Source organism: Periplaneta americana, chromosome 14 (assembly GCF_040183065.1).
Source record: "Periplaneta americana isolate PAMFEO1 chromosome 14, P.americana_PAMFEO1_priV1, whole genome shotgun sequence".
NCBI lineage: Eukaryota > Metazoa > Arthropoda > Insecta > Blattodea > Blattidae > Periplaneta > Periplaneta americana.
In genome coordinates this window covers 18,195,801-18,221,858 of record NC_091130.1, presented here as the reverse complement: position 1 = coordinate 18,221,858, position 26,058 = coordinate 18,195,801, and the positions used below count along the sequence as shown (strand labels likewise).

The following is a 26,058-nucleotide window of genomic DNA, read 5'->3' as shown; positions in this document are numbered from 1 at the left end:
AATAAGTTATTAATCATCGGGAACCGGAGCTCCACTTTTAAGATGGTAACTAATACGTTTAAGATTTAAGAGAATTTCTCCTTTTTCTTTGTACCTGTTGTAGTTTCTCACAATCTGGAGAATTTGTCTTTGATTCGTCAAATACGTTTCTTTCCCGGCTCTTTAATTTGTGTACTCCTCACTCTTGCTTGCAATATTTGTGTCCAAACTCCATTTTCTTCGCGCTTCAGGCACTGTATAAGTCGCCAAGTGGATGGATGTACAGCCATCACGCGTTGAAGAAGATTGTGCCAGTCTTCTACCGCGTTGTTTGTGTACTGCATGCCTTTCAGGCTTGGGAGGTTCATGTTCCTGAATCGCCAATATATTTTTGTCCTATCTCTATTAAAATCATGATGTTGGTGTACGTATCCACGAAGAGAAAGAAGTGGCTTACCCTTCTGTGATGACACTAACTGAGGATTTCGTTCCGTTTTAAAAAAAAATCAGTTCTGATTAGTTCTGCATTTGAAAATTTTTACACAGGTTACTGTAACTACCATGAACAATGAATATAGTGTACATTACAGAGCTATGGACATTATGACTCTGGACATCAGAGTGAAGTGGACATTATAGAACTATGGACATTTTGACTCTGGACGATTTAACATGGACATTTTCAACGTGGACATTATTCCATGGACATTTTGACGTATGGACATTATAATCCTGGACTTTGTCTGGTAACCTATTTAATGAGGTATATTGTTTTTAACTATCAGTTTTAACATCCAAGTCATTTCAGTGGCTTATGCAATGCTACATAACATATTATGCAAGTGATGTAACATTATTAAAAGCATACGTCAGAAAGTAAGGTTCCTAAAGTCATAAAGTCATTTACTTGTAAATAAGTATAGGAAATATACGTAAATTTATGATACAGAAATCCATTACGGTAATATATGAATAGTAATAAATATTGTACGTATTATCCGCTACTTAGCACAAATTTAAAATTCATCTAAAGAATAAATTAATAACTTTGCAAAACAAATTCGCAGCGAGTGAAGAAGTTACAATTTCATAACGAATTTTGTTAAGAAAAATTCCCTCCTTATCAAATGATGAAGCGTGCCGGATAAAGTGGCCGCTATTTCAAGGCACATCCAAATTTTCGAACATTACTTTCTGACTTTCGTTGTAACCGAATATATATGTTGCAATTGTCACTAACGTTTGCTGTCTGTGTAACGTGTAACTAATTCCATAACAAATATGTTTGCTGTATTGAAGTCGAAGTTCTTTATAATTATTTTTAATTGTGTGTTATATTGTAACAACTTTTTACTTCTGTGGGTTCTTCTTGCATCAGAAATAATGTTCACTTTTTTTCATATTTTCGGATATGTAATACATTACTTTTATGGTCACAGAAATCACTCTTTCCCACTTCTCATTTTACAATCAACACATTAAATCCCTCACCGTGACTCACTCTTAACTATTTTCTTATCTAATTCTTTATATCGAATATTCTAGTGAAGTAATTCTCCAATCACAAATACTACTTTAAAATGTTCAATAATATCTTTCAATGAAGGTTAAAGTTTTGTCATTTACACTCATAGAACAGCTGAATATCTAATCGAATATAAACCAACTGAAAACAAATGAACGTCTGAACATAAGATAGGCAGTTTATTTCAATTCCTATTTAACAAAGCAGAACACAACATTCACAAAATTAATCTAAATAAATATGTAGTACACTGGTCTGCAAGAAAAATGCGATACGAAATGGTATCGTTTTCCGAGGACTTTAGCAAATATGGCGAGATGGAAAGCTATTTTCCTGAGATTATTTTTTTAACACGTAAATACGAATTTTATAACATGTTCACGTTATTATTAAATATTAATTGATTTTAAATTATTGATTTACTTTTATTTTACAACATTAATAAGAATACTACACGAAAAGAGTAGAACTGCAATTTCTATGGTATTCCACAGCCTTCCTTATTATCCATGGAAGCTGTCATTGTTACAATCGATATATACTGCCAGTTACGTTTCATATTGTATTAACAAAAAAAAGTATCAATTTTATTATAAAATATGTAAATATAAATATAAAATGTTGTTATAAATACTGATACAGAACAGAAAATGGAATCTAATTGAAACATTTAACTACACATTTCTCCTTTGCATAGACAATTCAGGCAATTCATATGCCTTCTGTTTATTTCTATTTCTATAGCTTCCTAAGCGAAGTTCTCGTAACACGATATTCCAAATCGATAGCGAATTCGACTCGACATTTCTTTTGCAGCTCAGTGTACCTTCGTTGTTACATAAATAAAAAAACAGGCTTGGAAGTTGTGACAGAAATGATTTTGGAAATATATTCTAATCAGTGTCTGTATTAATATGACATTTTGTGTTTTAAATTCTTAAAGGTAAATTTAGAATAAAAGTCAGAGAGATAGTTTACCGTATCCCGAGCCTTCTATATCACATAACTGGTTTACATTCTAGGAGGCTGTGGTAAAAGTAATTTAAAACAAATAATAATACAGGGTGTCCACCATGAACCTGACACATTTGAAATTGCTGTATAATTCTTGCTGCTTGGGTTAAAAAGAAAAGAATGCATGCAATATCAAGAGTAACTCACCAAGTTTTATTAAAAAAATCAGTACACCTCAACATGAGATCCTCTCGTTGCACGAAGAACATCTAGCCTGAATTCAATTTCCTGCCAGGTCTTCTGAAGCATCTCGGGCGTAACGGAATTGACGGCATCTCTTATGCGGCCGCGTAGCTGTTGAAGATCACGAATTTTGTGGCCTGTATACACTTTGTTCTTGACATATCCCCACAAGAAAAAGTCTAGAGGGGTAATATCCGGTGATCGAGGTGGCCATCTTGTCGGTCCATCATGCACAATCCAGCGACCAGGAAATTGCGTGTCGAGAAATTCTCGAACGATCAGGCTCCAATGTGGTGGACTTCGTTCATACGCCTGTCTCACTGCTGCTACACGCTCCTCTGATACGCGCACATTACCGCCACCATGCAATTACACCACACTTCCCGTTGCCAAAAAGTGCTGTTTCCATGTCTTAATGGTGTTCCGTGATGGTGTGTCCTTGTGGAAAACGCGCCGAAAGTTGCGTTGCACTTGAATCACCGAATTTGTTTCAGCATACCACCAGATCGCTTGTGCTCGCTCTTGCGCTGTCTCCATTTTGACTTAAGCTACCGCAGCGCCACGTACAACCTCTGGCGCGGGTTTTTAAAAATAGCCAACGAAATTTCCACAGTTTCTCTACATATTGCAATGCATGTTACCAACTTATTTCCATTCATTGATTTTTGGCAGCCAAATGAAATGTGTCAGGTTCATGGTGGACACACTGTATATCAATGTAATCATTTAATTCTGAATTAAACGCAGAAAATAAATACAGCATATGTAACATAAAGCATATTGGAAATATATGCTAAGATCATTTTTGTCTTATTGATTTCAAATAAAAAAATTAAATAATTGACAGAAGATACGAGTAAATCCCAATGATTTCGTGAAGCATTTATACTCGAATCAAAAAATAATATTTTACAATAATGTACCTTCTTTAACACTATAGTATTTTATGCTATTTATTTATATACATAACCTGTATTCACAATATTTCCATGACTATTGCCTGCACAATTGAATTTAAACTTCACTTACAGAACATTGTTTTTTTTTTTTACTTGTTTACTACTGGTAAGAATCGGTCTATGATAACTGAAGTACCTAGGTAACATAGTTTATAAAGGGTGCGTCAGAAAGAACGGATGGATTTCAAGCTATCGATACGCAACGAGGAAAGAGATATAGTGAGGGGGACCACGACTGTTGGGTCAGCCATAGAATGCAGTTTCAGTTGAGAATATGGTGTTGGTCTGGTGTACAACGTGCTTTCATCGTAGAGACATTTTTGAAAAATGAAGAGTCTGTGATCGCCACTCAGGACTCATTTCGACATCGGATGTCACGCTAGGATTCCAACTCGGAATACAATTTTGCGGTGGGTGGCTTCATTTCGTATCACAGGTTCAACATTAAAGAAGAAATCACCTGGACGAAATTCTATTGCACTGAGATTGTCCGAGGCTACGGTAAGATCTCGCGCCCTGCGACTTCTTTCTTTAGGACCATTTGAAGGCGTAAGTTTGTAAACATCGATCACATACACTGGACGAACTGAAGACAGCGATTCGTGAAGAAATCGTGGCAATTGCACCAGCTATGACTGTGAAAGTGATGGAGAACATCAGAAAACGCCTCGATGCCTGTATTGAAAGCCAAGGACATCATATGGATAATGTTGTTTTCCATAAATAAACTGCGTGTATTGGTGAATATGTTGATAACAATAAATTTTTGATTTGATGAATCTTTACAATTTTCTTGCCATGTGAAATCCATCCGTTCTTTCTGACGCACCCTGTACAACTAAGAAAATCAACATCTCAAGTAAACATAACAGTACAGGAATTATTTCTTATAGTGCTAATTTTACTGCGATATATTAGGCCATGGATTATGTAAAGAAAGTAACAATGGTCTTGTTTCCATGGCACCACGAATAACGTCATAGCTTACAGAAAATCTTTCATATCAAAACGTTACAATTTTTTTTCTTCTTGTAGTTCGAGTATAGATTTTTGACATCAAAAGAAATCGTGAATGTGATTGAATTATTGTGCCTTATGCAAGCTTCCGCACCATACATTTTAAGAGATCATGACGTATAACAAAAACAAATGAAAGAAAATGAACGTTTATCATAATTTGATTGTGTAGTAAATGTAGAAAATACCTGTTAGGTTTAACGTAGTAAAACATCTTGGAAGTATATTCTGATTTATCGATAGTTTAATTTACTGAAGTGCAAATAAAGAAATTGTCGTTAAACATTTGAGAGAAATATGTTGTAGATGTGATTGGATCAAAAATGCTTCAGCACATGCAAGGCCTCCTGCATCACAGAATCCTCTTACATTTTAGGAGGCCATGGTGCATGACATTGAAAACAAAAGAAACAAGTTTATACCGTAGTGTATAAGATTTTACAAGGCCAGGATTATGAATCGCATGTACAGAGACTGCATAGTTTAACATTGCACCACTAGAATGGCATTTTTCCACCCAATTTGGGCTTTTTGTATTGAATGGGTCTAGTCATCCAGTCTAGCTTAAGAGAATACTATATTTTGTGTGTTCAAATAACTTACCTACATTTCGACTACAGCACGCTTGTGTACTGCTTTCTTGCACGATAGAGTATTTTCTTGTCGTTACAGCAAACGGCCGCCACGATTCAAAGTTGATTTTACTGAATTCATAGTTTCCAACCAAGACAAATATATTGAAATATTACAAATAACCGCTCTATGGCCAGTTTTTCCAAGCATTGTTAGAAAATTTAACGACTTTTAAACTCTAAACAGTTTGTTAATTAATAAAATTGTATGTTTTCAACACCAGTTTGGTTTAACAGATTGTTAACAGTTTGTTAATTTTAAATGTAGCATTTCCGCCAGTTAATTCGTTTAACGGTTAGTTAAATATGGCCGATGTCTCCACAGCTGTTCTAACAGAAGTTGCGAAATTAATATTTTGTGTCTCTCTGTAGGAAATGTTTAGCATATGACTGGTAATATAACATTTAAAAAATGCTTTGGACTGTTTAAATATATCAGTGTTATTTTATTTCTTTCGTATTTCGTATCCATAATAGCAATGAGTAAATATAACCTTACTTTGTAATTATTATTCAGCACGTCACCTACAACTTTCATTTGTCAACTGTTTGTTTATGGAGCGTGGCCTACTATAACAGGTTGTCATTTTACGCAAGTTTCATGAGTCACTCTATAATATAGAATTTAAAGATTAATTTTAGCCAATAAAAAATTGTCTTACATGTGTAGAATCATTACCAACTGCTGTTGAGTAGTTAAAATAGTGCTAACAGACGTTATAGTCAAGTGTTGGTTATCTTAAACAAAATTATGTTGGACAAATGGAAAATACATAGACAAAGCGTTAAAAATAAACAGACTGTTAATTTAACATTCGTTAAGCAAAATTAAACATTACTTGGACAAACTGGCCATTAGGGTTTTAATTAAAACCACTGCCTTCTATGTATGCTGCAGTCCTACAATGCATGTAAAATTCGTACGCAAAATGCAGTGTTAATATACATCATCTGAAACAAATCATTGCATTTGAAATGTACTGAACTTTATTTAAACAATCCAGACTTCACTTAACAAAAAAAATTAATAAATAAAAATTATTCCAATTGAATAAGAAATATTACAAGTACCTGAATTATTTTTACTTCTTCACATTGAAGTTGATGGTGAAGTTTGTACGTTGGCCAGACTGCTAACCTTCAGTCAGCTGTTCATAGTGTAATATACATACTGTATATTCAGATTTTTTTTAAATGTTATTTTCAAAATAAAATATCGGTGCAAAAAAAAATACTGTATAATACACGTTTGTGAACTGTATTACGAAATCTCGGAAATTGAAAGAAAAAAAACTCACTCTGCTGGTTCTTTTTTTTTTTTTCAAACTTTTCCTCCATTTTGTAAAAAAAACACTTCCCAACCTTGTGTCGTAATCTACTATTTTGATATTCATGAATAAGTAATTTATTTCGTAATGTCAGTTGTGACGTGAAGTACGGTCGAGAAGGGGAAGATAGGTTTGGTGATTATCGGTTACTCTCATCAGGGACAGCTGTGACAAGGTACGGAACGCTACGCGCGCCATTCACATCCGTGCGGCCAAGTGCATTGAAGTTGAAGGATGGATATTTGAAAATCTGTTTCCAAACTGATGTATGTTTAAATACTTAAGTGAAGAAGAAAACTTGGTCAACCAGTACCACGATATGCGCCTTCAGATAGAATTGTTAAACAAGAAAATTTGGTTCAACAAAACATGTCTTAAAGAGGAGTTAAAACCCAAATATGTGAACATCAAACCCAATACTAATTCTCGAAGTGCTAAATACATAGATAAATTCTGCACAAGAACTTGGTTAACAAATGAAATTAAATCAATTTTCATACAGAAAGATGAAATTAATCTAAAATTATATAAGTGTCATCTTAATATACTCAACACCATACATCCCATAAAATGGGAATTAATTCAAAAAGAAATTTTTCTACGTATTAGCAATAAAGTTAGATTTCAATTTCTCAAAAAATAAAAAGTAAATAAATAAATAAATAAATAGTGTTCAGATAACTGTAATAATTATCTACATTATTTTTAATGATGTATGTTTATTTTATTATTAATACAGTATTTTGAATTAATATTTTAAATGAATAATTCTTAGTTTTGCCCCAAATCACTGCTACTTTCGTGGAATTCATTCAGCTATAACTCCTTAACGGTTGATAATCGGGCCCATGTTCATATGACATTTTATGCTCAAAATGGCCTGTAGAACTGATTCCTAAACCTCGGGCCTTTTAGTCATGAATCACCCTGTATAAATGGGTAGGAGTATTGAAATAAAGACTCAGATTGTTACACATGACTGAACTAAAACAATGTAAACAGTATTTTAAAGTACCTAGCTGCACGTAAGGATTGAATCTGTATAAAAAAAAAAAAATTCATGTGACTTGAGTTCGATAGAGACGAACCTAGCGGCATTTGTTAGCAACTCACAAACCTAGTTTTTTCGGCGACATGTTTGTTATTTCCTGGCCTTGTGTAATCTCGTAGGCTAAGGTTTATATGTTGACTGTGTGATTCTCTCAGCTTGATGGCATTGCTTGGGCATGTGGTAATAATATGCCTCCTTGGCAGGTACTTGTACAAGAACCGCATGAGGGACATAGACAGCAAGGTGTTCCAAGGACTCACCAAGCTGGAGCAGCTGTAAGTATGGCGCTTAGCTTCTTATAACTCACTTTTTGTGTCACCCTGTCGTAATTACTTTAACCCTGCAACGCCCATATTTTCATGTCCTTCATTTACAGTGTTTTTTATAAATGAAAAACACAACAAAAAGTAATTCCTTGAAAATTACCCTAATTTATACCTTAGAAATTGTTCAAACGTTTGATAATTTAATGATTTGGTGAAAAAGTGAGCAATACATGCATGCACACGTGTCATACATACATACATACATACATACATACATACATACATACATACATACATACATACATACATACATACATACATACATACACAGCCACCGGCGTGGCTCAGTCGGTTAAGGCGCTTGCCTGCCGGTCTAAAAGTGCGCTCGGGAGCGGGTTCGATCCCCGCTAGGGCTGAATACCGAGTTTTTCCCCCAACCGTAAGGTGAATGCCAGGTAATTATGGCGAATCCTCGGCCTCATCTCGCCAAATACCATCTCGCTATCACCAATTTCATCGACGCTAAATAACCTAGTAGTTGATACGGCGTCGTTAAATAACCAAATTAAAAAAAATACATACATACATACATACATTCCCGCTTGGGCTCATTACCTGGTTGGGTTTTTTCCGAGGTTTTCCCCAGCCATAAGGCAAATGTCAGGTAATCTATGCGGAATCCTCGGCCTCATCTCGCCAAATATCAACTCGCTATCACCAATCCCATCGACGCTAAATAACCTCGTAGTTGATACAGCGTGGTTAAATAACCAAGTAAAATAAAAAATACATACATACATACATACATACATACATACATACATACAGTCGACCTGGTTGGCGAGTTGGTATAGCGCTGGCCTTCCATGGCCAAGGTTGCGGGTTCGATCCCGGGTCAGATCGATGGCATTTAAGTGTGCTTAAATGCGACAGGCTAATGTCAGTAGATTTGCTGGCATGTAAAAGAACTCCTGCGGGACAGAATTCCGTCACATCCGGCGACGCTGATATAACCTCTGCAGTTGCGAGCGTCGTTAAATAAAACATAACATTTTACATACATACATACATACATACATACATACATACATACATACATACATACATACATACATACATACATACATACATACAGTCCACACCTGTGGAGTAACGGTCAGCGCGTCTGGCCGCGAAACCAGGTGGCCCGGGTTCGAATCCCGGTCGGGGCAAGTTACCTGGTTGAGGTTTTTCCGGGGTTTTTCCTCAACCTAATATGAGCAAATGCTGGGTAACTTTCAGTGTTGGACCCCGGACTCATTTCACCGGCGTTATCACCTTCATTTCATTCAGACGCTAAATAACCTAGATGTTGATACAGCGTCGTAAAATAACCCAATACATACATTAATTTTTTGTAATGTCCAACTTGTAGTACATTACATGTCCTACCACTTTATCTTAGGGAAGTATTTGAAAATAAAGTACGGTATACGTCAAAACAAACTACTGAAATTATCATTCTTTTGCTGTACACGTTTCCCTAGCAACGAAGTGTTTATTTGACATATTGTGAATTCAGTGTTGTGTTGATTTCTGCAATATTATGGTTCTCACAACAGAGGAGAAGAAGTTTATTGTCGAGCATTATTTCCGGTCAAACGGAGTGGGGCGTCAGAATGGGCCGAACGTGCGCCACGTTAAAGAACAGTACCAGGAGCGATTTAACAATGCGGCACCAAATAACACAACAGTGTTAGCTGTCGGCGAAAAGTTGCGATTACGGTACCAGTTTTATGTCGACTTGAATGTTATAATGACTTACCTTGATTTTCAGAGTATGTTTGTAATTTCAGTACTTCGTATGACCGGAAATAATGCTCCACAATAAACATCTTCTCCTCTGTTGTGAGAACCATAATTGCAGAAGTCAACACAACACTGAATTCACAATATGTCAAACTATTATGTACAACAAATAAACACTTCGTTGTTAGGTAAACGTGGACAGCAGATGGTCGATAATCTCAGTACTGTTTGTTTTGGCGCATATCGTATTTGCAATTAAATGGGTGTGTCTTAATTTTTACCAACGAACCCCTTGGAACGCCACTCCTGCCCACAGTGTGTCGTCTGCCTTATCCTTGTTGGAGAGATGACAAGATGCAGGATATTTTTAACTTATACTAATTTATTTTTGAAGCAATATCTTTTCTGAACAAAGCTTTTACTGTAGAATACTCTATCACTTCTTATTACACGATATGTTTTGGATGTAGCGCTGTGTATTGAAATGTGCTTTGTCTATTCTAGCTTTACCTTTGAGCTGCACTAGTATAAATACTCTCCAGAACACAACAGTGGCTTGACATTTGTCCATTTGGATTAAACAGATTAAGGAAAAAATTGCCACAGATTTTAACATAACTTAATTCTGGTATCCTGACTGTTTTACCTTGTTTCTGAGGATATGAACAATTGAGTCTCAGAAATTTCACTTAAAAATATTTTTTGAGACCCTAAGAATAACATTAAAATTTCACACGAGCCCTGAAAAGCATAGTTGGTAGTTAAGCAGGTATAATACGTAATGTAATATCTTATATAATTTATATTATACAAGGTTATTCAAAAGTAAGTTACATTTTGACGTCCCCATAACCTTTTTTTTTATGAATTAATATATACACAAAACAAGAACACACTTTTACTATACATCTTGATTACACGACTTTTAACACTACATCACTTTGTTCTGATAATGCCCAATAGCAGGCCGAAACATTGTTAACAAGGTAACATAAAATTTAACACGTGAAAGACACATAATACGTTTTCCACATTTGTACTCATAAAGATATGGGGTTTATTGGATTCAGTTTAAATGTTGAGTATGTCCGCCATTTTGTTCTTCAACAAGCAACAATTTTTCTTCTATGTTGTGTTACTAATAGAGTCCACATCTGTGGAGTAACGATCAGCGCGTCTGGCCGCGAAACCAGGTGGCCCGGGTTCGATTCCCGGTTGGGGCAAGTTACCTGGTTGAGGTTTTTTCCGGAGTTTTCCCTCAATCCAATATGAGTAAGTGCTGGGTAACTTTCGGTGCTGGATCCCGGATTCATTTCACCGGCATTATCACCTTCATCTCATTCAGACGCTAAATAACCTAGATGTTGATAAACCGTCGTAAAATAACCTACTAAAAATTTACTAATTGATCTGGTGAAATATCTTCAATTTGTTGCGAACTTGCATACTTTAGTTCGCCGATAGTCGTAGAATTGGTTTAAAAAAAAGTTGGTATTTGAAATTACCCCACAGCCAAAAATCTGCTGGATTGATATCCGGTGAACGCGGTGGCCAGATGTTAGGTAAATTATGTTTTGTTCTGAATTTTCGTATGCCGTTTGTTAAACTTATTTCACATTCATAACAACACTGAACAAGATAAATTCGATGTTGTAAAGTCAAAACCATTTTAAAACGTAGTCAATGATAGTGATTTAAAAATCCAATAAGAAATAATAGTAATATACGTTACGAGAGCGGTATGTTAACGTTTTCATGGTCGAGGAAAAGATTGAAAAAGCTAAACGTAGTTGAGCTTTTTTAATTTCCGAGAACATGAAAACAAACATACCGCTCGTATATCGTACATTCTTTTGTGCGAAGATCGTTTATTACATACCTGAAAGACGAATTTCTAATTAGTGCAATGAAATCTCCATGTTGGTTTCTGTTTAATGACGCCAACTTCGGAACACCAAAATATCTTTCTTCAACATTGTTGCTGTAAAATGTTTTCTGTGTTTACTATACTCCAGCAGGCCGTGATATACGTCTGTCTTTTTTTCCCCCAGTCTATAAATGCGAACTTAAAACAAACGGTAAGGTTATGTAATGATTTATTTTTCATTTTAATATTTTAACAATATTATTTATATAACATATTGCAGTAATAACATCGGCATCTGGAATCTTGTTGATTTTTTCACGGCTTCCTTAATGTTACTTGTATCAGGAATGCAATAAGTTTCGTGGAGTAGTAGACTTTACTTAATTTTTGCAAATATTTAAAAACAATAATTAACATTGCAATTCAGGTGAAATTGCAGTGGTAAGTTTCCAATTTATAATTATTACTATGTTAAACGTCTCTAAAAATAATATGTTAAAAGCCTAAAGCAGTAAAATGAATGTCGCGCTTAAGCTGTAAGAAGAGGGAAATTGTTATGTGTGTTACGTTGGGAATACTGAATGTGGCATTTCACACTTACCGCGTATTGGTTCTGTGCGGAAAACAAGCAAATACGCACGATCTCGCACAAATTTACTTTTAACACATTATAAACAAAACTGTTACCATGTTAACCAAAACAAATGAGTGTGATAAATGATTAAATCCCGTTGTTTGATACATTCAAATGTGTTACCATTTTGTGTGTACGTTAATTTTAGTAAAATGTTATATCTAATTCAAAATGTAACTTATTTCTAAATAGCCCCATCTATCCTCACTCTTTCACTAAACCACTACATATTTAATTTATCAGTTACATATGTAAGTAAAAGTAATGTAATTGTTAAATAAACTGCAGGAATATACAGTAACGTTGTAGGGTTAAGGTGATTTACAATATCCCTAACTGTAACACGTACATAAAAGTTCTTCTAGGCGTCTGTGTACCATTATCATTATCATCTGAAGAATCATATATAGTGAAACTGGCATGCTGGACACATGATCTGTTTCTATCTCAAATTTATTTGGATGATTATATCTATTAGCTACTTCTCTTTGCTGTTTGAGTTTTTGAAATAGGATAAACTAGGGTCTGTTGGACAGTCGGGCATGTTGGACACTCCGTACTTTAACGTGTTACCTCGCCACTTGTGGGCACCACATTCTGCTAGACGTCAATGACGGAAGTAGCCCCACTCGTGGCTACTTCCGTCATTGACTTCTAGCAGAATGTGGTGCCCACAAGTGGCGAGGTAACACGTTAAAGTATAGAGTGTCCAACATGCCCGACTGTCCAACAGACCCCAGTTTACCCTATGTTTAATTTTCACTGCATTTTGGAATTAATTACCCAGTGCCATTTCCGTAAATAAATTGTTAATCTCGGAAAATAATAACATGATTAATGTAAGCTACTTTGATGTCCATAATTTTGCATATAAAAATTAACGATTACTTAAAATTGCCTAAAGTGTTATGATTTTACAGTGGACTTCACGTCCTAAAACAAGCCTAAAATATGCATTTCAGCCTTTCCAGTTGTCAAGTATGTTACATTGTTACTATTTTCAAGCTCTATATATTGAAAATGAAATGACTTTCGTCAACTTTTATTATCATTATCAATTCGGAAGATCAGTATAATTTTGCAGAAAAAAATTCTTTGAATAAAATGTTTTATTATTGCAGAAAATAAAGAAAAAGGTTCCGTCACGGATATTACAACATTTGTAAACTCACTTCACACCTTATTAACAAAAAGTGTAAAACTCAGGTCCCTCCTTTACTTACTTACTTAATTACTTACTTTACTTACTTACTTACTTACTTACTTACTTACTTACTTACTTACTTACTTACTTACTTACTTACTTACTTACTTACTTACTTACTTACTTACTGGCTTTTAAGGAACCCGCCGCCCTCACATAAGCCCGCCATCGGTCCCTATCCTGTGCAAGATTAATCGAGTCTCTACCATCATATCCCACCTCCCTCAAATCCATTTTAATATTATCCTGCCATCTACGTCTCGGCCTCCCCAAAGGTCTTTTTCCCTCCGGTCTCCCAACTAACACTCTATATGCATTTCTGGATTCGCCCATACGTGCTACATGCCCTGCCCATCTCAAACGTATGGATTTAATGTTCCTAAAATGTCAGGTGAAGAATACAATGCGTGCAGTTCTGTGTTGTGTAACTTCCTTCATTCTCCTGTAACTTCATCCCTCTTAGCCCCAAATATTTTCTTAAGAACCTTATTCTCAAACACCCTTCATCTATTGTAGGGATTCGTAACAAGCCCTTTTTACGGTGATGGATTGTTACCCCTTCGCCCAACACCCAAGCTGGAGGACCACCCCTTATCGGCTGTCCACGACTGCTTATTCGATATCAGGTCTCTGCCTCAAGCAAGAAAAGATTCATTCTCGTAGTGTCCATGTGAAAGCTATGCAAATCTGAAAGCATCCAATTTATTTCACAAAAACATAATCGGTAAATATGTTATAGCTGTTTCTTCCATTCACGGATGTTACAGACGAGTTAATGTCCTTCATTTTCCCAGTTTCTAACAACTGTGACATTTCTAAGTCAAAATATTCACTTGAACTGTAAGATTGTTAACCCAAAGTACATAAAATAAATGGCAGAAAGAATATACTACAGAGTAAAAAGTTCTTTGATCCTGGAACTCTGGAATTAACAGTGCAGGCTCTCTAAATATTTCTTCAACAATAACTCCTTGAAAAACAAACATTAACAGCTGATCTCTCTATGAGTAAGTTCTGCAAACTTCAGGGAAAAGAAAAGTACCCATTACCTAGCCAAGACCACTTAAATTCAATGCCCATACAACTTGTAAATTATTTTCCTTTTGAAAATAAAACATTATAATATTTAAATTTAGAGCTTTATCTATGCCTTACACTAATAGATCAATAAACAAATATTTATGAAAAAGACTTTTTCATTGAAATTCCCAGTTTGTCTGGAATAGCTGATTTTCTTTGCATTATTTAGACCTTACGAGCTAAAAATAAGTACCGGTACTTAGAACTTTGTTTTTAAAATTTGAAGCAACAAGTATGTGACTGGCTTAGCAGCTTCGTTGAAGATTTTGGAAATTTATGGTATTGTACGTAAGTCTATCTCTTACGTCGCACCATGGGGCTACTATGACTGTTAAGTTATTTTGAGTTTTGCTCTTATCCTTAGAGAAAGTTGAATCAGTGTTGAAAATGAAATTATCGGGTGTAGTGAAGAAACATTTTTGAAATAATAATTGCAATATTCTGTCGATCCTAAAAAAAAAATCCAATAGTCCAAGTTACACAACCATACAGAACAACCGGTAATATGACTGTTTTATAAAGCGACGGTGAAAAATATTTTTTCTAAGTTCGTAGCTTTACCATAACTTCAACTGCTTCTGTAATGTTTGAGAATAAGGTTCTTAGGAAGATATTTGGGGCTACGAGGGATGAGAAGATTAACTCATATGTAGATGAAATTATTGGGGATCATCAGTGTGGTTTTAGGCGTAATAGATCAACTATTGACCAGATATTTTGTATTCGACAGATAATGGAGAAAAAATGGGAGTATAAGGGTACAGTGCATCAGTTATTCATAGATTTCAAAAAAGGCATATGACTCGGTTAAAAGATAAGTTTTATATGATATTCTTATTGAATTTGGTATTCCCAAGAAACTAGTTCGATTAATTAAAATGTGTCTCAGTGAAACGTACAGCAGAGTCCGTATAGGTCAGTTTCTGTCAGATGCGTTTCCAATTCACTGCGGGCTAAAGCAAGGAGATGCACTATCACCTTTACTTTTTAACTTTGCTCTAGAGTATGCCATTAGGAAAGTCCAGGATAACAGAGAGGGTTTGGAATTGAACAGGTTACATCAGCTGCTCGTCTATGCGGACGACGTGAATATGTTAGGAGAAAATCTACAAACGATTAGGGAAAACACGGCAATTTTACTGGAAGCAAGTAAAGAGATAGGTTTGGAAGTAAATCCCGAAACACAAAGTATATGATTATGTCTCGTGACGGGAATATTGTACGAAATGGAAATATAAAAATTGGAAATTTATCTTTTGAAGAGGTGGAGAAGTTCAAATATCTTGGAGCAACAGTAACAAATACAAATGATACTCGGGAGTAAATTAGACACAGAATAAATATAGGAAATGCCTGTTATTATTCGGTTGAGAAACTTTTATCATCCAGTCTGCTGTCAAAAATTCTGAAAGTTAGAATTTATAAAACAGTTATATTACCGGTTGTTCTTTATGGTTGTGAAACTTGGACTCCCACTTTGAGAGAGGAACACAGGTTAAGGGTGTTTGAGAATAAGGTGCTTAGGAAAATATTTGGGGCTAAGAGGGGTGAAGTTACAGGAGAATGGAGAAAGTTACACTACGCAGAACTGCACGCACTGTATTCTTCACCTGACATAATTAGGAACATTAAATCCAGACGTTTGAGATAGGCAGTGCATGTAGCGCGTATGGGCGAATCCAGAAATGCATATAGAGTGTTAGTTGGGAGGCCGGAGGGAAAAAGATCTTTGGGGAGGCCGAGACGTAGATGGGAGGATAGCATTACAATGTATTTGAGTGAGGTGGGATATGATGATAGAGAGTGAATTAATCTTGCACAGGATAGGGATCAATGGCGGGCTTATGTGAGTTCGGCAATGAACCTTCGGGTACCTTAAAAGCCATTTGTAAGTAAGTCGCTTTGTCCAACATAATTGTCACAGAATTAGCCGGGAATCGAACCGTGGAATATCTCCTAAGCCAGTCTTACAGCAGTAATATTGATGTTGCAGTGTAAATGCTATTTTTATTATGAAGTTCCTCTGATGAGAACTACGACCGACTGTTCAAAATGTCAGCCAGTTTCCACAAATTCCATGTCATGCTGGCTGCAGATGTTATATTAAATCAATTAGTAATGCTTGACTTAATCACTAGAGAACTTCGCAAATGTCATCGTATGGCACGACCCACTTGAACTCGCTGGTTTTATGCGGTGAGTCAGGTAAACGTTAAGCTTTTTCTTTTTTTCGTCTCTGATATATCTGAATCCTTATATTTGCGTGTTTGAATCCGGATGATGATGATAATGGTTGAAAGACAACGTCAGAAAGTACGGTTGCTGAAGCTTCACAATTTATGCAAGCAAATATTAAAGGTTATAAAAAAAATGAACTCATTTTATGACATGAAAATTCCTAAATGTTTTACGCTCTTTCCTTCAGAGCGAACAAATTGAAAAGTCATTAACGGAAAACGTGGAACACACACAATTCGATAAATTCGCAGGGCCTAATTGGAATTGCAACTGGAAATACTGTATGAGTAGAAAGAGTTGCTAACAAGATAAATCTTTCCACGCATATAACGCCTTCGTTCGTAGGCAACCATTGAAACGGCTGTGTCAGTGAAGTGGCCGCATCTTTACTTTCTGACATCCTTGTATTCTTGAATTTTGTACTTTTATCTGGTGTTCACCGATATGATATGAATCACATTATGTAAGTAAATTAACATTCCAAATATATGTATTGTAACTTGTTGTATTCTATACCTTCTCCATATTTTATGTGTTAGTTCTTTTTCCATATTTCTTGTACGCTTCTACAGGATGATTTTTTGAAATACCGGACGCGATATTATGCTAATGGCCCTACTGTAATAAAACAATTGACTGATTGACTGACTTACTAACTTGACTGACTTATTTAACTGACTGACTTACTTGACTGACTTACTAACTTGACTGAATTATTTAACTGACTTACTTATTTGACTTACTGACTTATTTAACTGACTTACTTACTTGAATTAGTGACTTATTCGACTGACTTACTTACTTGACTGACGTACTAACTTGACTGAATTATTTAACTGACTTACTTATTTGACTTACTGACTTATTTAACTGACTTACCTGACTTAGTGACTTATTCGACTGGCTTACTTACTTGACTGACTTACTAACTTGACTCAGTTATTTAACTGACTTACTTATTTGACTTACTGACTTATTTAACTGACTTACTTACTTAAATTAGTGACTTATTCGACTGACTTACTTACTTGACTGACGTACTAACTTGACTGAATTATTTAACTGACTTACTTATTTGACTTACTGACTTATTTAACTCACTTACTTGACTTAGTGACTTATTCGACTGGCTTACTTACTTGACTGACTTACTAACTTGACTGAATTATTTAACTGACTTACTTATTTGACTTACTGACTTATTTAAAAGACTTACTTGACTAAGTGACTTATTCGACTGACTTACTTGACTGACTTACTAACTTGACTGAATTATTTAACTGACTTATTTATTTGACTTACTGACTTATTTAACTGACTTACTTATTTGACTTACTGACTTATTTGACTGACTTACTTGACTGACTTACTAACTTGACTGAATTATTTAACTGACTTACTTATTTGACTTATTTAACTGACTTACTTACTTGACTTAGTGACTTATTTGACTGACTTATTTACTTGACTGACTTACTAAATTGACTGAATTATTTAACTGATTTACTTATTTGACATACTGACTTATTTAACTGGCTTTCTTACTTGACGTAGTGACTTATTCGACTGACTTACTTGACTGACTTACTAACTTGACTGAATTATTTAACTGACTTATTTATTTGACTTAGTGACATATTTGACTGACTGACTGACTTACTTACTAACTTACTTACTTAGACTGACTTACCAACTTGACTGACTTATTAAACTGACTTATTTAACTTACTGACTTATTTGACTGACTTACTTACTAACTAATTACTTACTTAGACTGACTTACCAACTTGACTGACTTATTTAGCTGACTTAACTTACTTACTTGACTTATTGACTTATTTGACTTACTGACTTATTTGACTGACTTACTCATTTGGCTGACTTACTTGACTGACTGACTGAATTGGCTTAGTTACTTTATTGCCTCACCAACCGACTTGATAGGACTCAGTAAACTGAACAAGCCTAACTGAACGATCTGACCTTAACTAAACAATTGGACAGAGCTGATCTGAGTAAACGGTCTGAATTGAACTGACGCTTGACCTGAGTGGATGAGCTCATCAGACAGCGGTCTTGAGCTGACTAACCTATTAGCGGTCTAAACAAGTTGATTGATTCGATCTGCCCTGAGTTCACTGAGTGAAACAGACTGAATGGTGTAAATTGAGCTGCGTGATCTAACCTGACTGAATAGTCTGATGCTGAACTGACCTCAGTGCACTGAGCTGACCTCAGTGGACTGAACTGACCTCAGTGGTCTGAGCTGACCTGAGTGGACTGAGCTGACCTCAGTGGACTGAGCTGACCTGAGTGGACTGAGCTGACCTCAGTGGTCTGAGCTGACCTGAGTGGACTGAGCTGACCTGAGTGGACTGAGCTGACCTGAGTGGACTGAGCTGACCTGAGTGGACTGAGCTGACCTCAGTGGTCTGAGCTGACCTGAGTGGACTGAGCTGACCTCAGTGGACTGAGCTGACCTCAGTGGACTGAACTGACCTGAGTGGACTGAGCTGACCTCAGTGGTCTGAGCTGACCTGAGTGGACTGAGCTGACCTCAGTGGACTGAACTGACCTGAGTGGACTGAGCTGACCTCAGTGGACTGAGCTGACCTGAGTGGACTGAGCTGACCTCAGTGGACTGAACTGACCTCAGTGGACTGAACTGACCTCAGTGGACTGAGCTGACCTCAGTAGACTGAGCTGACCTGAGTGGACTGAGCTGACCTCAGTGGACTGAGCTGACCTGAGTGGACTGAGCTGACCTCAGTGGTCTGAGCTGACCTGAGTGGACTGAGCTGACCTCAGTGGACTGAGCTGACCTGAGTGGACTGAGCTGACCTCAGTGGACTGAGCTGACCTGAGTGGACTGAGCTGACCTCAGTGGACCGAACTGACCTCAGTGGTCTCAGCTGACCTCAGTGGACTGAGCTGGCCTCAGTGGACTGAGCTGACCTGAGTGGACCGAGCTGATCTGAGTGGACTGAACTGACCTTAGTGGACTGAGCTGACCTCAGTGGACTGAGCTGACCTCAGTGGACTGAGATGACCTGAGTGGACTGAGCTGACCTCAGTGGACTGAGCTAACCTGAGTGGACTGAGCTGACCTGAGTGGACTGAGCTGACCTGAGTGGACTAAGCTGACCTGAGTGGGCTGAACTGACCTCAGTGGACTGAACTGACCTCAGTGGTCTGAGCTGACCTGAGTGGACTGAACTCACCTGTGTGGTTTGAGCTGACCTGAGTGGACCGAGCTGATCTGAGTGGACTGAACTGACCTCAGTGGACTGAGCTGACCTGAGTGGACTGAGCTGACCTGAGTGGACTGAGCTGACCTCAGTGGACTGAGCTGACCTGAGTGGACTGAGCTGATCTGAGTGGACTGAGCTGACCTCAGTGGACTGAGCTGACCTCAGTGGACTGAGCTGACCTCAGTGGACTGAGCTGAACTCAGTGGACTGAGCTAACCTCAGTGGACTGAACTCACCTGAGTGGTTTGAGCTGACCTGAGTGGACCGAGCTGATCTGAGTGGACCGAGCTGACCTGAGTGGTCTGAACTGTCCTGAGTGGTTTGAGCTGACCTGAGTGGACCGAGCTGACCTGAGTGGACCGAGCTGACCTCAGTGATCTGAGCTGTCCTGAGTGGACTGAACTCATCTGAGTGGTTTGAGCTGACCTGAGTGGACCGAGCTGACCTGAGTGGACTGAGCTAATCCAAGTGGTCTCAACTGACCTGTTTATATTTTTCAGTTTCCCACTATGGATAGTTACAAAATCCTTATGTAGTTTCGTTTTATCACGTCCAATTTAAAAAAGAATATGTTTTTTTTTTTTTCGAAATTAATGAAAATTTGTAAATACAGAAATCAGCATATTATCCTGGGATAAATTTTATTATTATTATTATTATTATTATTATTATTATTATTATTATTATTATTACTTAAAAGATGGTAATTTAGACATAATGGAATGACTAAAATGCTAAGAAACAACATAAATTTAAAATGTTGTACAAAGTATCCCTAAATTCCATTTTTCTTGCTTAATATTGCTAGAAAACATGAAAAAAATATATTACCTTCATTTCTACATTTCTTCGTATGCCATTCCTTGAAAAAGGTAGCCTTAAATGTGTGTTTATTATGTAAAAAGGAAGTCTCTTAAGTGGTGCAATAAAATTACTTCCTGTTGAAGTGCACCGTCAAAGAGCAGATTTCTAAAAGCAAGTAATAAAAGTAGTTTTTATTAATGAAAATTATTTTTATTAATAATTTAAGATTTAATAATTAATTTTATATTCTGGAATGTTATATAGCGTCGTAAAAAAATGTTTTTAAAAATAATTTACTTCATTTGACGTTTCTGAAATTCTTGTTTAAATTTTTTATTTTTTCCGTTATTTCCAAATATTACAGAAAGATCTGGCGCAATGGAGAAAGTCTGAATACAGACTCGGATTCAACAACCTCCAGTACCTAAAATCAGTCAAGTTAGATTATCGTATTAAATTTATTTTTTTTTTAAATCATAAACTTTGCCAGTTTTGACGTTTTTTCATTTTTCTTTTCAAAATTACATAAAAACCTGACGTGATACAGAAAATATGAATACAGATTCGGATTCAGGGCACTTCAGTTAACTAGAATCAGTATTTTTTTTTCTCTTGTAGCAGAAAACATTTTTTTGAAATGCATATCAGTGTTATCTAAAACGCTTTTTTTCTTGTTTCTTGTCCAAATTTCTTCTCAATTGAAGATGTAAAACTACAAGCGTGACTCAGGAATACGTCTCATTTCTGTATTTCAAAATGCATCCTAGCAAATATCTTTCTTATTTCTACTATGTATTGAATGGCTTAAAAATGTTTGTAAATGCATGTTTTATATTAGTTTTTCTGGAGGGGAAGAAAATATTATTTTTACCAAAAATTACTTGGACTACAAATTTGTCAAACTATTTTTCGCTCCTCGCCCTGCAATATTTCCAGTCGCCATGATAGGGCAACAATTCGTTTTTCCGTGTTAAAAATTGAACCCTCTCTTAAAAGATACATTGCATTTAGACATCCCTGATTTCGTATCCTTAAAAATTTAATGCTTACCCTCATGTTGTATACATTAATGTTTTTCTATCAAGTTTTCTCGTGAGATGTGTATGTAGTGTCCCAAGATTTTAGAGACACTCCATGTTAATACAATATTCAAGATATGTAGAGTCAGAAATCTTGACTTGCACTACTTCTCTGTAGCAAAGGCTTTCGTTACCATAGTAACCACAGCTTACTATAACAATAATACCACGACCTCAGTCAAGTCCTGTCCAATATGACAAGAATTTCATTGCATATCATTTATGAGAGTAGTTTGTGTTTAAAATAGATAATGATTTCTGGCTCCGGGCAATCAGAATGCATATCACTTACGTCTCCATTATTACTAGGAATATACAAAGTGTTTCAAAAGTAACGCATAATTGCAATTAAAATTGAATTATGGGATTTGGAACAAAAAATCTCAGACGCTTCAAATCTTGTATTTATGTTTATGGAAACAAAATATGTTTTGCGACTATTGTTGTGCCAGTTATGACGTCATCGAGAACATTAAGTGACGTCCTATACTGGGTGTTCAGTTCAAAATGTGTCTTGGCTCGCTGTATGCCGTCATGTGGCTAGCTGATGAGCCTAGAGAATTCAATCTTCTACACTTCCGCAGCTCAGGTGTATAATCTAAGAGGCAGAGAAGTTGGCTAGCAAGTACGGCGTTCATTCTGAAGAGTACGTGCCGATACGTACGGTAACGCCGGTAGTGGCAGGAATGTGAACTGTTTGGAAATACGTACTGTCGGGATATGGGGAGAGGGTTAAGACGATTACTTACGTATTTGTTGACATTAACTTCGACGGTCAACATGGACACGGAGCATTTGATTTGTGTTGTGGAATGTTACCGTACGCAATCGATAACAAATACCCTGCGTACGACTTGCCGGCGCAAAACACAGTTCGAAAGAGGTTATGGTAGCACACAGACCGTACAGACCGCCATCTGTTGCTACGACGTTCAAATTATACCGTACACGTTCTCAAATTCAGATTGAAGAACGCCTTAAATAATAGGCAACTTCACTAACATATAAACTGAAACTCGCTTCAAATCGGTGACCCAACAACAGTGACGTCATGACACATTTTGAAATGAACACCCAGTGGTTTTTTTTAATATCATCTAAAAGAGTATATTTTTTCCATCGCTATCCAATACTTCATTTGTTTATACAGAAGCATGGCCTACTATAGTTACAATTTAATTGTTGGTACATTTTATTGTCCCTTGTGTTATGAGAGCAGTTTTACTGACGAAATAAAAAACAAATAACATATTCTTAACAGAAAATCATCTTTTTATATTTCTGATATGTCCATAATCTCTGAATTTCGATCCCATTCTACTAATAGTTGACAGAGAAACAGGTGTCCGATTTGAATGAGTTTCGTTGAAAGATGTTCATAGCTCTCGTTGCGTATGACTTTTATCACCAAATCATAACATCATCAGAATCTCAGTTCTCTCATTTTCGGTAACATCTTGTTTTATATTGATTTTATCAATAAAACTGTTTTGTAAGACATGGGCAAACAAGATGTATCTACAATAAAATAGTAACCATAACCATAATGCTTTTCTATAAAACAAATCAAATATTACGTGAAACATAATATACTCTTTCAGGTTATATTAAAAAGCTATAGGGTGTCGTTTAAAAATGTTCTCCATGACTCGCATAATAATAGTCTCAAAATATTTTGTTTCGGTTAAAATATTCTTTGTTCTGTATGGTTGTGAAACTAGGACTCTCACTTTGAGAGAGGAACAGAGATAAAGGGTGTTTGAGAATAAGGAAAATATTTGGGGCTAAGAGGGATGAAGTTACAGGAGAATGGAGAAAGTTACACAACACAGAACTGCACGCATTTTATTCTTCACGTGACGTAATTAGGAACAATAAATATAGGCGTTTGAGATGGGTAGGGCATGTGGCACGTATGGGCAAATCCAGAAATGCATCTAGAGTGTTAGTTGGGAGGCCGGAGGAAAAAAGGCTTATGAGGAGGCCGAGACGTAGATGGGAGGATAATGTTAAAATGAATTTGAGGGAGGTGGGATATGATGATAGAGACTGGATTAATCTTGCACAGGATAGAGACCGATGGCGGGCTTATGTGAGGGTGGCGATGAACCTCTGTATGCCTTAAAAGCCATGTAAGTAAGTAAAAATATTCCTTTCTAAATACAAGGTTTGGCGTGTCCGATCTTCTTGCCTAGACAACTTTGATTGCAATTATGTGTTACTTCTGCATTATCTTATACTGGATATCTTAAAAAGATTTTGTCCTTCAAACACATCTGTCCGCAAAGAAAGAAAACTCGTGGGCGATAAATGGCAAGTGAATTTTTCTGGAACAACTCTCACTCAAGAACAAGGGAGTTTAAGAATTAAAAGAGATCATGCATTTGAATGAAATCCTATACTAGAATCCTCCGCCCCAGCTTTTCCATTCTGACTCCAGCATGTAGCTAAATCGAGTTTCAAAGTTGATATCTTATTGCTGTATAGGTATCGTATACAGCTAAAAATGCATTGAAGAGTTTTTACATCCGAGTTATATTTCATCCGTGTTTTGTTTAAATACAGACTGATTCAGAATAACAGTGAAATATTTTGTTAGCGTATACAGAATGGGACATAGACACTTGAAGGTTTTTTAATTGCTAGGCAACACTAGTGATCCATTTACTGTTGAACAACGCATTATTTGTACAGGGACATCATTTTATTTTTACTGACATTTGTAATATTAACCTGGCTATACTTTTGGATCAACGATTGAGAACCGGAAACACCGTTTGCTACCCCCTTCCACGACTGGAGTTCGATGATACTGGCGTAATACACAAACAAATCACTTTACTAGGTATAGGAGGGAAGAAAAGTAGTTCATCCATTTACGTAAACTAGGAAATATCACGCTTTTGAGTTTGATAATTTCCATGAGGTTTTTGTTTAATCAAAATACAGTACAGTATTAACAATGAGTGTTTTTACTCACGAACTGAGCTGTCCATGCTCATCCATTATGCAGTGTATATTATACTGTCTACAGCACATTAGCGTACAATATAGAGAATGAAGTTAAATTGAAAAATAATCATAATATGGATATTTAAACACATTTTTGAAAATGGTGGCCGTTCATTTCGATACAGGCTTCAGGTTCTTTTGTGCATATTATCGCACTATAGACTATTGTACCTAATTCCAATGACCAGGTTCATACTTCGTATCAGTAACTCACGTTGAAATAATTCTGTATCTACTCTATAAAAGAGACCTTACGTACTGTAAATTCAATCTTCACTTCTGCCCGATCCGAAAAGATAAAATTACTCAGACATGATATCTACTGTCCGTCCAAGTGGTTATGTCGCAGGGTCGTAGAAAGGGAGGAAATCACGTGACAGTTAATTACTTAACGAGGCCCTTTTATTTAAGTTATTTTAAACAATTGTATGGGTATAATATTACGTAGACGTCCAATTCGTAACAGAAATTAATGTTCTCAGAAAAGAGATAAGACAGCCCAGCCACTAGCCTTTACAGAGAGGCGAATAGAAGCAGGTGGGGGAAACCGGGATGCGACTTAAGCAAATGTGCGAAAATGATTCAATAGTAAAAGCTCTTTCGTCACTGGAAAACGCGAACATATTTCTGGAACGTACTGTTTACTATGACCGTAAGGCTACTATGACTGTATATGCGGTCTTGGATCTGTGTGGAAGACGGTTGAAATTCATTAGTAGAAGGGGTGGGAGTGAAGTACATTCAAAAACTCAGGTACAATAAAAATTGAAGTAAAAATAAAATGATATCCCTGTAGTTTGTTATGGTCCCTATAGTAGCATAAACATTTATTAGAATATTTTAACACACTAAACGCTCTTTCTAGGATGTTACTATGAATTATGTAGAAGTGACATTAAGAAGGTTCAGTGCGAGATTCAAAGCCGCCTGGCCGCCATTACGTGAAGTCCATTTGTGGATTGCTCGACGCCATTTCGTGGCACTTGATAAACTCTGAGGAACTTCATCATTCCTTATCATTTCAACTAACAAAGACACATACAGCCTACTGTTTCATAAGAACTGAATTCTTAAGAACTGTGCACGTTGGGCGTATATGTTAATTAGGGTAGTAGATGGTAATATCTATTAGGGTTAACTGATTGGC

At 36.3% G+C, this 26,058-nt stretch overlaps 1 protein-coding gene across 1 annotated transcript in view; it reads left to right on the top strand.

Annotated features, from left to right (window-relative positions):
- Pxn (Peroxidasin) overlaps positions 1-26,058 on the top strand; it is a 216,704-nt gene that overhangs the window by 41,190 nt on the left and 149,456 nt on the right. Inside the window, exon 3 of the mRNA XM_069845069.1 lies at positions 7,892-7,963. Within this exon, the coding sequence (XP_069701170.1) occupies positions 7,911-7,963 (53 nt within the window). The 5' untranslated portion in view covers positions 7,892-7,910. The remainder of the gene's footprint in view (positions 1-7,891; positions 7,964-26,058) is intronic.